At 39.1% G+C, this 12,956-nt stretch overlaps 1 protein-coding gene across 1 annotated transcript in view; it reads right to left on the bottom strand.

Moving 5' to 3' along the window:
• Positions 1-2,173: 2,173 nt before the first annotated feature.
• The window catches only part of LOC128657273 (uncharacterized), a 112,033-nt gene continuing 101,250 nt past the window's right edge, over positions 2,174-12,956 (bottom strand). The window contains exon 14 of the mRNA XM_053711553.1: positions 2,174-2,703. Coding sequence (XP_053567528.1) covers positions 2,603-2,703 — 101 coding nt within the window. The 3' untranslated portion in view covers positions 2,174-2,602. The remainder of the gene's footprint in view (positions 2,704-12,956) is intronic.

The following is a 12,956-nucleotide window of genomic DNA, read 5'->3' as shown; positions in this document are numbered from 1 at the left end:
TGGGAAAAAAACCTCTGAAGAAACCACAGGAGGTTAATGAGCAGAATTTAAATGTTAGCTAGTATTAAATCAAAAGAACTAGACTCCTCAATATCCAATATAATCAACACCTTTTCAACAACGAATGTACTCTATTTAAAAATAAAAAAGTAGATTTGTTAAGTCTCAAATATCTGATGAAGTATATTCTAAATGAGAAAAAACATCATCAGAGAAGGATAATTCAGTATGTTGTCGGTCATTTAAAAATTCATCAACTAAATGAGAAGTTTAAAAAAGACCTATAAATTTTATTAGAAGGCGGGATGTCAGACAAAGCCTTTAGGATAGAATCAGAAAAACATTCTCATAGATTCCTAGGTATATCTTGTACATTAGATGTAAAAAGAATAGCAATAGATAATGCATAAATACTAATGGACTCTGCATGTAAAAGTTTATCATGATAACTTATTACAAACCATAGCTAAAGATAAAATTCATAACATTAAAATAAATCAACTTAGCTTGTGTAGGACTGATATCAGTCATCAGGAATCCAACAGTATTTTCTGATACAGGAACAGTTTTTGGAATATCTTGCAATATGTAATAGAAAAACAACATATAAAGCAAAATGATAAAATTCCTTAAATGTCAGTTTCAGGAATGGGAAAAAAAGCAAACAGAACAAGCCTCTAGAAACCAGACGCAACTAAAAAGTGAGACTTAAATAATGTAAAAAAACTGGCGCCAAGTATGACGCCCACATATTTTTTGGCGTCAAAAACGTCTGTAATAAACACAAGAGTAAAAAATGACGCAATTACGTGAAAATTTCCGGCGTCAACTACGACGCCGGAAATGACATCATTGACGTCAGACAAACGTCAATCTTGCGCCAAAAAAGTCTCGCGACAAAAATGACACAATAAATTCTAGCATTTTTTGCACCCGCGAGCCTAACAGCCCGCAATTTAAAGGAAAAAAGTCAATTGAAAATTTTAGGTAAGAAAATTATTTCATTCATATGCATTTTCCCAAAAAATGAAACTGACAGTCTGAAAGAAGTAAAATAAACTGATTGACCTGAATCATGGCAAATATAAGTATAAAACATATATTTAGAACTTTACATATAAAGTGCCAAACCATAGCTGAGAGTGTCATAAATAAAATAAGACTTACTTACCCAAAGACACTCATCTACATAAAGTAGATAGCCAAACCAGTACTGAAACGAGAATCAGTAGAGGTAATGGTATATAAGAGTATATCGTCGATCTGAAAAGGGAGGTAGGAGAAGAAATCTCTACGACCGATAACAGAGAACCTATGAAATAGATCCCCTAGAGGAAGACCATGGTATTCAAATAGGCAATACTCTCTTCACATCCCTCTGACATTCACTGCACTCTGAGAGGAAAACTGGGCTTCAGCCTGCTGCGAAGCGCATATCAACGTAGAAATCTAGCACAAACTTACTTCACCACTTCCATGGGAGGCAACGTTTGTAAAACTGAATTGTGGGTGTGGTGAGGGGTGTATTTATAGGCATTTTGAGGTTTGGGAAACTTTGCCCCTCCTGGTAGGAATGTATATCCCATACGTCACTAGCTCATGGACTCTTGCCAATTACATGAAACAAAACAAAACAAAACAATAATAAAAAGTAAAAATGTATTTTCTGTTATATTTCCCCACAATGTATATTAAAGGGATACTAAGCCCACATTTTTTCTTTCATGATTCAGATAGAGCATGCAATTTTAAGCAACTTTCTAATTTACTCCTATTATCAATTTTTCTTTGTTCTCATGTTATCTTGATTTGAAAAAGCAGTAATAAAAGGTTAGAAGCCCTCCCATTTTTTGTTCAGCACCTTGGTAGAGCTTGCTGATTGGTTTGCTACATTTAGCCACAAACCCGCAAGTGCTACCCAGGTGCTGAACAAAAAATGGTCTGGCTCTAAATCTTACAATACTGCTTTTTCAAATCAAGATAGCATGAGAACAAAGAAAAATTGATAATAGGAGTAAATTAGAAAGGTGCTTAAAATCTCATGCTCTATCTGAATCATGAAAAAAAAATGGGTTTAGTATCCCTTTAAGCAGCCCAGGTGACTATCCTAATAAGATCATTTGGAGGCCTCTTGCACTTAAGCTCTAAACAATACCTACATTTCAAAAAAAGGTTTTATCAGCATATAAACAAGGACCTTTGGGTTTATTTATATAACTTCAATCTGTATATAGGGGCTTCCTCTCATGAAACTCTACTTAAATAATAAACACAATTTGTGATGCCAGGTGATTACTTGGCTATTCTAATCTATATGGACACCACAGATCCCCTAGGAATGACAAACAAACTGGGTAACAGCTTGAGGTGCAGAAGAGGCCTCAAACAATTCTAAAACTGCAGCCCCCAGAGGACAACATTAAGTCATTATCTGCAGGTAAGAGGTTAAGCTCTGATTTCCTTTTATATGAATTATCTGATGATGAATAAGACTTGAATTCTGAGTATAACATTTCCCACATTCAGAACATGAAAATTCTTTCTCCTGTGTGCAGTCAGATCACTCATAAAATGTGATTTCCAAGTAAAACAATTCCCATGTTTAGAACAAATTTCCCACGTGGCTTTTTTGATATCGAAGAAGATTGAAAGAAGAATCTGTAGTCTGACCATGACTAGGATTACTGCAGTTTGTAAATTCACCTGTTGATAAGAAATACAATGGAAGTAATGTTATTTATCAAAGATATAATATTTTGAAAACATTTAACTGTTCTCAATTAGTGTATACTAGAAGGGGAGGGGACCGGAGGGAGAGGAGACCGGCTATTACTCCAACACCTTTCCTCAGCTTCCATGCTAAAGCTTAAAAGGGACAGTATATACCTTATTCATCTTAAAGTCGTACCTTAGATTAAAGAGACAGTCAAGTCTCAAAAAAACTTTCATGATTCACATAGGGCATGTAAATTTAAACAACTTTCCAATTTACTTTTATCACCAATTTTGCTTTGTTCACTTGGTATTCTTAGTTGAAAGCTAAACCTAGGAGGTTCATATGCAAATTTCTTAGATCTTGAAGGCTGCCTCTAATCTAAATGCATTTTGATAGTTTTTTACCACTAGAGGGCATTAGTTCATGTGTTTCATATAGATAACATTGAGCTCATTCACATGAATTTACCATGGAGTCAGCTCTGATTGGTTAAAATGCAAGTCTGTCAAAAGTACTGAAATAAGGGGGCAGTTTGCTGAGGCTTAGATACTAGGTAATTACAGAGGTAAAATGTGTATAATTATAACTGTGTTGGTTATGCAAAACTGGGGAATTGGTAATTAAGGGATTATCTATCTTTTAAAACAACAACAATGCTGGTGTTGACAGTCCATTTAAGCTACAAATAGCCTCCTGCACCTTTTCTATATCATGCAGCAGGAATGGTAAAAAAAGATATTTTAAAATTAATATTGTTTCTGGACACTTTTAAATGGCTGCACAATCTGGGATGCATATGGCATCCAATCACAAAAGGTTCACTCGTTGGATACAACAGACTGTCCATGCTATTCAGCAGAGTGCCAAGATGCAGCCCAGATAGTGATGTCATCAGCGGGCTGAGCTTGGCAGCGATTTCAAAGTGGCCATAAACAATATTCATTTTAAAATAACTTTTTTACTGCTCCTGTTGCATGATATAGAAAGGGGTGCAAAAAGCTATTTGCAGCTTTATCTAAGGTAAGTCTTTAAGATGACTAAGGTGTAGACTCTCCCTTTAAGGGAGGTTAGACTATATTTTTAAGGGTTCCCCAGAATCCCTTATTTCTAAATTACTAAAATAAATAGAAATAATACTATTTTTTTTTTACATATATTCTTTTAAATGTACCATATTTTAGAGAATTTGAAATTGTGTTCATATACAATCTGAGTAATTAAATTATTTCAGTTCCAAAACAACTCTTTTTAGCTATTACCTGTGTGCACAAAACATTCTGTTTTAATTTTTGTAGAATTTTGCATTAATATCACGTTCTTTGGCCTCTATTTAACAATTTCTGGCGGACCTAATCCGACAGTGCGGATCAGGTCCGCCAGACCTCGCTGAATACGGAGAGCAATACGCTCTCCGTATTCAGCATTGCACCAGCAGCTCACAAGAAAAAAAAAAAAAAAAAACGCCGCCTGCAAACTCGCGGCCAATCTGCCGCCAGCAGGGAGGTGTCAATCAACCCGATCATACTCGATCGGGTTGAATTCCGGCGATGTCTGTCCGCCTGCTCAGAGCAGGCGGACAGGTTATGAAGCAGCAGTCTTTGTGACCGCTGCTTCATAACTGCTGTTTCTGGCGAGTCTGCAGGATCGCCAGAAACACGGGGCATCAAGCTCCATTCGGAGCTTGATAGATAGGCCCCTTTATCTCTAATGAATATTATTTTTCACGTCAGATTACTATTTCATATTAAAAAAAAAAAAAAAAAGGAATGTGTAATGTATAAAATAACTATGTATAAAATATATGCAAATTAATATTTCTGGAATTAATTCAGTTATTGTAATGTAATTTAAAAAGTAGTGCTTCTAAAATGGTGTTCACATAACATTTCAACATTAAAATTATACCTACACTTTATAATTATTAAAAAAAAAAACAAAAAAAAAAAAACAGCACTAAATACCAGCGCTTAAAAATATTCTTCATACACTAGAATGGTTGCACATTTTTTCTTGATTATTAAAAAGAATGTTCAACAGAGTTAAGTAATAAATGTCACATGTATGTCAGTAAAAAAAAGAACATTTTTTTCTCTTAATATATTTTGATATTAGGTGGCGCTCTCAGATTACTGTATGAATAACTTTATAATCATTGTTTGTTTGCACAAATGTTGCTTTGGCAATTTGACTCTCTTATTGACTTTGTATAGCTTGATTCCTCACTACATGCTATGCCATTGGATCTCTAGATAACATTTTAGTGTAGTTAAATCTAAGTTTTCTAAGCTTATGATCAATAATTCTAAAAGTGGCATGAAAGCTTGTAAAACTTCCAAAAGATTCCCAAACCTAAAGAGCTCTATAAAACCCCTCCTACCTCACTAGTAACTAGTTGGACGTATAGCCAAGCAAATAGGTAGGAAAAAGCAATGAGCAAAAAAGGAGAAGGGGAATAAACAGGTGCAAAAATAAAAATAAAGCTACGTCGAGAAGAAAAAACAGGGTGGAGTCTAGTGGACCCTCACTACTATGAAATAAATGATCAGATAAGCATAAATTATATTTTATTTCATACACGTGGTGAAAGTCCACAATCCATTACTTCTGGGAAACTGATACCCAAGCAGAGAAGTCCACGAGTAACGAGGGTGGGACAAGCATAATGTGAATATATTCCTTGTCCATCTGCAAAGTATTCACTGCACTCTGGTGTTTTTCCTCTTCTGTAACTCTATTTTGGTATGTGAATATTTACATAGAGCAAATGATTTTAGGTTGTTAATTTACTGCTACATTTGTTGTACTATTATCCAATGTCTTAGCTCTAATGTTTTATTAATTGCCATGTGATGCTCAATCCTTATCAATACTTGCTATTATTCTAAAATTTATAGCTGTCTTATGCCATAGCTTTAACCTCCTCCAAATTGTATTGTCTTGTCTGACCAGACCAGAAACTAACTTTCCAATTAGCCTATCAAATTGTCTTTGATTAAGCAATCAACTAAATTTAGTGGACTCAGCTGACTGCCCTGTCTGCATATATTTCACACTAGTTTGGGCTGTGCATTGCTACAACAACATATGTTCAAATTTTCAAAGTGAACATTTTATAAGTGAGGCATTAACAATAGAATTATACAAGAATTGAACAAGGATTGGGCAAGGGGCAAGACACAAGGTAAGTACTTCTGTAATATTATGTTTTATGTACCTTATTGTTTTCTTATGCAATTGCTACTGTAATACTGTGTCTTATGTGTTTAACTGGTTCCCACTTTTGTAAAAATGCTCAATATATTCATAATAATTTTTGCTACCTCTTGTCTCTATAACAAACTACATTATTCAATTACTCCTCCCTCTCCACCTGCACTGTTCATTAGCCCATCTCTCTTAAACTCACCTTACTTTTGTACTCATGAACTTTACCTATTCCTAAACAGTTTCTCTCCCCCCTGCACCTCGTCTCAAAAGCAGTCTCACTACTGCAAATCTGTATCTCATATTATGTCATACTCCCTCTTTCTTTTACTTACTGCTGTGACATCTCCCCCAATCCTGGTCCCCAACCACTGCCTAGCCGTGCACATCCAAGTGTACCGTCCCATAGACTCAGAAAACAAAACTCTGCAAACTTTACTCACATTCCTCTTGCATCAAAAGCCACTACCCCTTTCCCCTGCGCACTCTGGAACTCTCGCTCTGTTTTCAACAAGCTCACTTCTATACATGACCTCTTCATCTCCCCCTCCCTCATCCTTCTGGCCCTAACAGAAACCTGGCTCTCTCCCCTAGACACAGCATCCACTGCTGCTCTGTCACATGGGGGTCTCCACTTCAGCCACACTCCTAGGTCTGGTAATAGACAAGGAGGTGGTGTAGGTATTTTACATTCCTCTTGTTGCACCTTTCAACAAATACAACCCATCTCTTCCCTCACATTTCCCTCATTGGAAACCCACATGATTCGCTTATTCTCTCCTCTCTCTATACGTGTTGCAGTCATATACCTATCCACTGACCCCTCAACTCAATTTCTAGATCACTTGGCTGCCTGGCTTCCTTATTTCCTTTCCTCAGACACCCCTGCCCTCATTCTTGGCGACTTCAACATCCCTCTTGACAATCCCACTGCCTCATCTGCAAAACAACTTCTGCAACTCACTTCCTCTTTCGGTCTGTCACAATGGACTGATTCTCCCTCTCACAAAGACGGTCACTCTCTTGACCTGATCTTTAGCTATCGATGCACTCTCTCAAATTTCAAAAACGCCCCCTTTCCTCTTTCTTTCCACCATCTCCTTACTTGCAACATATCATCCCTCCCTACAACTCTTCCTCCTTCTACTCCTCACACCAAACTTCACAGAAGCATTATGTCATTAGAACAGCAACAGCTTGCTAATTCCCTCAAACCTCTCCTCTCATCCTTCTACTCCTTTTCCTGCCCTGAACAATCTATCTGCCACTATAATTCCACCCTTACATCCGTCCTTGACAATCTTGCCCCTCTTACCATAGCTCGGAAATAACACACTCATCCTCATCCCTGGCATACTCCTCTGACACAGTACCTATGCAGATGTTACCGTACTGCTGAGTGGCACTGGAGAAAATCTTGGAGTTGAGCTGATTTTCTTCATTACAAATTCATCTTGAACTCCTACTATTCTGCCCTTAATCTCCATAAGCAACACTACTTCTCTACTCTTATCTCTAATCTTTCTTCAAACCCAAAACGTTTGTTCTCCACTTTCAATACTCTCCTCAGCCCTCCCCCACCTCCTATTACAACTTCTCTGTCAGCTCAAGACTTTGCCAGCCATTTCAATAACAAAATCGACATCCTCATAAATGAAATCAGCTCTCAACATAATTCCATTCCCCCGCCTCAAACACTCTCATTCACCCACAACCCACATAACCTTAAACGTAGCTCATTCTTCCCTGTTACTGAGGAAGAAGTTTCGGCACTTATACTGCACTCTCACCTCACTACCTGTCCCCTTGACCCTATCCCCTCACAACTACTCCCCTCCCTCTCTGCCACCCTTACCCCTATACTAACACACATTTTCAACCTCTCCCTCAGCACCGGTATATTTCCCTCATGGCTGAAACATGCACTTGTCACACCTATCCTCAAAAAACCTTCTCTTGATCCTACTTCCCCATCCAACTACCGCCCTATTTCCCTCCTCCCTCTTGCCTGAAAGCTTCTCGAAAAACTAGTATATGCACGCCTATCCCATTTCCTTACGTTAAACTCCCTTCTTAACCCACTGCAATCTGGATTTCGTCCCCATCACTCCACAGAGACGGCAATTGTTAAGGTTACCAACGACCTACTTACAGCAAAATCAAAAGGCCACTTCTTTCTGCTTATCCTCCTTGATCTGTCCGCAGTCTTTGACACTGTTGACCACCCTCTTTTGCTCCAAACTCTCCAATCCTTCGGCATCTGTGACACAGCCCTTTCGTGGCTCTCTTCCTACCTGTCAAACCGTACATTTAGTGGAGCCTTCTCTGGGGCCTCCTCTGCCCCGTCACCAATTTCTGTCGGAGTACCGCAAGGCTCTGTCCTCGGTCCCCTTCTCTTATAAATCTAAACGTCATCACTATGTTCCCTAATAAAGTCCCACGGTTTCCAATATAATTTGTATGCTGACGACACCCATATCTACTTCTCTGCACCAGCCCTATCTCCTTCCTTGTTAACCTGTGTCACTAACTGCCTTTCTCACATCTCTTCCTGGATGTCCTCTCACTACCTCAAGCTAAATCTCTCCAAAACTGAGCTCCTCATTTCCCCCCTTCTTTCAAAATCTCCACCCCCAATCTCTCTATAACTGTTGGCAACTCCATCATTACCCCTAACCCACATGCCCGATGTCTCGTGGTCACATTTGACTCAGATCTTACTTCCACTCCTCACATTCAGTCCTTGGCTAAAGCCTGCTGCTTCCATCTTAAAAACATTGCTAAAATTAGACACTTCCTTACACAAGACACAACTAAGATTTTAATCCACTCACTCATTCTTTCCCGCCTTGATTACTACAACTCTGTCCTCTCTGGACTCCCCACCTGCCACCTAGCTCCTTTACAATCCATAATGAATGCCTCTGCCAGGCTCATCTTCCTTACACGTCGCTCTTCATCTTCTGCACCTCTCTGCCAATCCCTTCACTGGCTTCCTCTTGCCTCTAGGATCAAACACAAAATTCTCATTCTGACATACAAAGCCCTCAACTGCACTGCTCCCCCCTATATCTCAGACCTTGTCTCCAGATACTCTCCCTCCCGTCCCCGTCGCTCTGCTCATGACCTCCTACTCTCCTCCTCTCTGGTTACCTCATCGCACTCCAGTTTACAGGACTTCTCCAGACTGGCTCCCATCTTGTGGAACTCTCTGCCTCACTCCACAAGACTCTCCCCTAGTTTTGAAAGCTTCAAGCGCTCCCTAAAGACCCTACTGTTCAAAGATGCATACAGCCTACACTAACCTTTCTTTATACCAGTTCCACTCCTCCATTGCTATCCCCTGAACCCTCTTAGCATGTAAATCTAAGAGTCCAGCTGTTTGTATATCACCTTCTTAAGAGCTGACTACAACAGTGCAACTCTTGGCAGGGCCCTCTACCAATTTGATCCCTATAATTGTTTTGTTGTACTCCGCATTTGTTTACAGCACTGTGGAATCTGTTGGCACTCTACAAATAACCAATAATAATAATAATATTAATAATAAAAAGCTAGATATATTTAAATCTATTTTCTTTCTTTTTTTTTGCCTTTTTTCACAATACTTTTGTATTGGTAAGCTCCATTGGTAAGCTCCATTGGGAACCTGGGTTTCAGAGCCCTATTCAACAGACTGCCCTTTGGCTGGCCGGCTCCATGGAAATACCGGCCGGCCGCTTAAGCTCGGATTCCCGGGCCCCTTCATCCCAGGTCGCTCCAGCGGTCCTTTGTCCCAGAGCTCAGCTCTCTGGGGAATTACTACCTCTGGAAAAGGACCAGAGGTGGGGTGATTTACAGGGGAGAGCTCTCTAAGAGTAATTCGGTGGTCTTTGTCGTGCCCATATGCCCGGCAAGAGGTGACTCATGGACCTGTCGTAGAACTAACTGACGGTGATTAGGTGGTATATACAGTTTTCCATTTTTGTAGTAAAGTCCATCAGTGTGTAGGGTGAGATGTTCCACTGGTAAATTAGTATCAGATCTTTGTCCTTCTTTAATCTGTTTTGCCACTGAAGTTATTAACCCAATGAAACATTCGAGGAATTACAGTAGTGGGAGAGTTGTCTGATATATTCTTTTTGAGTTGACGAGAGAGGGCATCCGCTTTCCCATTCTTGTCCCCTGGCCTATAAGTGATGTTATAATGGAACCTGGAGAAGTAGAGGCTCCATCTAAGTTGTCTTGAAGAGAGTGTCTTGTTTGTTTGGAGGTACTGCAAGTTTTTATGGTCGGTGAATATAATTATTGGGTGTACAGCACCCTCCAATAAATGACGCCAATGGTCAAATGAACTTTTTATTGCCAAAAGCTCCTTTTCTCCTACAGGATAGTTAATTTCAGCAGGTTGTAATACTCTCGAGAAATAGGCAACTGGATGTAAAGGTTCTTTGAATGAGGGCCTTTGTGACAGAATCGCTCCAATAGCATGTTCTGAAGAATCCACTTCTAATACGAATTGATGATTCATGTTGGGGTAACTGAGAATGGGTTCAGATGAAAACTTCTGTTTGAGGTATTCAAAAGCCTTTTGTGCTTGCTGTGTCCAGGAGAAGGTGGAGTGTGCCTTAGTCAATTCTGTGAGAGGTTTACTAATAGCTGAAAAACCTGGAATGAACTTCCGATAAAAGTTAGAGAAGCCTAAGAAGCGTTGTACTTCTTTCTTGCAGGACGGAACTGGCCAATCAAGAATGGCCTGTACCTTTTTATTATCCATGGAAATACCCTTTTCAGTTATGTGATAGCCTAGGAAGGTAATAGTTTTTGTTTCAAATATGCATTTCTCTGGTTTAGCATATAACCTATTCTGTCTTAACCTGGAAAGAACTTCCTTGACATGAATTCTGTGTTGCGTCAAATCTGAGGAATATATTAAAATGTCATCAAGATAGACAATTACATATACATCCAAGATGTCCCTGAAAATATTATTTACGAAGTATTGGAATGTTGCTGGGGCATTGCATAGCCCGAATGGCATTACAGTATACTCATAAAGACCATATCTGGTCCTAAATGCTGTAAGCCATTCGTCTCCAGCTCTCATTCTGATAAGATTATAGGCGCCTCTGAGATCCAATTTGGTGAATAGCGAGGCACCTCGCAATCTTTCTATCAGTTCAGGTATTAACGGGAGGGGATACCTGTTCTTTCTTGTGCGTTTGTTTAGCTCTCCATAATCTATGATAGGCCTAAGTGTACCATCCTTGTTAGTAACAAAAAACATACCAGCACCAGCTGGGGAGGTACTAGGTCTTATGAAGCCTTTCTTAAGGTTTTCGTCTATGTAAGCCTTAAGTTTTTCCAGCTCAGGTTTAGAGAGCGGGTATAGATGTCCAAAAGGAATCGAGACACCAGGAAGCAGGTCTATTGGGCAATCGTATGCCCTATGAGGCGGAAGTGACTCAGCTTCAATTTTATCAAAGACGTCCCTAAATTCTTGATAATGGACAGGTATACCAATTTTATCTACAGAACCGGTTTCAGAGAGGAGGATAGGAGTGGTAAAAGATTGGTTCTCTTTCATTAGTTCAGGGAAGGTAATAGTGGAATGTAGCCAATCTATGTTAGGTTTATGGGAACACAACCATTTTATTCCCAAAATAACATTAAACATAGGGGAAGAAATTACATCAAAGGATGTTTGTTCATGTGTGATGTTGTCTGTTATTAAGTGTAGGGGAATAGTTTGATGTGTGAGAGGACCACTTGCCAATGTACTACCATCAATGACTTTCACAGACACTGGAGTTTGCTTAGGAATTAAAGGAATTTTATTAGATGTCACAAAATTCATGTCAACGAAATTTCCACAAGATCCTGTATCAATTAAGGCTAAGACTTTCTCCAAGTCTTTTCTTGTAAAGACAGGGGTCCTTTTATGAAGCCAATCTCCAATGGTTGTGGCTGGTCCTTGCTAGATGCTGTGGGGGGTATAGGTGATTTTTTTACAATACCCATTTTTTCAAAACGTCTTTCTCTAAGACGTCTGTCTATTGATATAGACACGGTGTAGAAATCCTCTAAGGTCTCCGGTAGACCTATACGTGATATCTCATCCTTAAGTTCTTCGCTTAATCCTAATCGGAACTGATTCTTGAGCGAGATTTCATTCCACATAGAATCTCTGGCGTATATTTTAAATTGTGTTATATACGTCTCAACCGGATTTTTATGCTGTTTCAATGCCCTTAGGTTGTTTTCAGCTGAAATCTGTTTATACGGATCGTCATATATGGATGACATTTCAGTGAAAAAAGCATCTACTGACCCTAGGATTGGGTCATCTTTCTCAAAGAAAGTATCTGCCCATGCCCTGGGCTCTCCCCTTAAATAGGAGATTATTGTTAAAACCCTTGTTCTTTCGGAGGCATAGGTTTTAATTGAAACAGTAGCAAGCATGAATTCCTGAATTCTCTAAACTGAGAACGGTTGCCAGAGAATTTTTCAGGAGTTGATACAGCTGGTTCTGGGGAATGTTCAACTGTATTTGGTTTAGCTGCAAGGGTTTCTCTGAGACAGGCTTTTAGAGCCTGATTTTCTACCTGCAGTTCATGAAAGGAGTTAGCTAGGAGATCCACCCTGTCTGACAGGTTTTTTAGATGATCTGCCATAGCATTAGGATTCATTGTGTGAGAAAAAGAACAACAAGCAAAATTGTTTTAACAGGTCAAGGAAAGACAATCTGTAGTGATTTATTCCTGTTAATTTCTTTTATGGCTGGATTATTATGTAATATTTATAACGTATTGTTAACTCAATGAATCAATTTAACTGAATGTTGCTTGTATAACAGTTCTTAGTAGGAAGAAGTGTAAAAAACATAATTTATGTAAGAACTTACCTGATAAATTCATTTCTTTCATATTAGCAAGAGTCCATGAGCTAGTGACGTATGGGATATACATTCCTACCAGGAGGGGCAAAGTTTCCCAAACCTCAAAATGCCTACAAATACACCCCTCACCACACCCACAAATCAGTTTAACGAATAGCC

The sequence above is a fragment of the Bombina bombina genome, chromosome 4, assembly GCF_027579735.1.
Source record: "Bombina bombina isolate aBomBom1 chromosome 4, aBomBom1.pri, whole genome shotgun sequence".
Taxonomy (NCBI): domain Eukaryota; kingdom Metazoa; phylum Chordata; class Amphibia; order Anura; family Bombinatoridae; genus Bombina; species Bombina bombina.
Note: the sequence above shows the minus strand (reverse complement) of the source record. Positions and strands in the feature narration are given on the sequence as shown.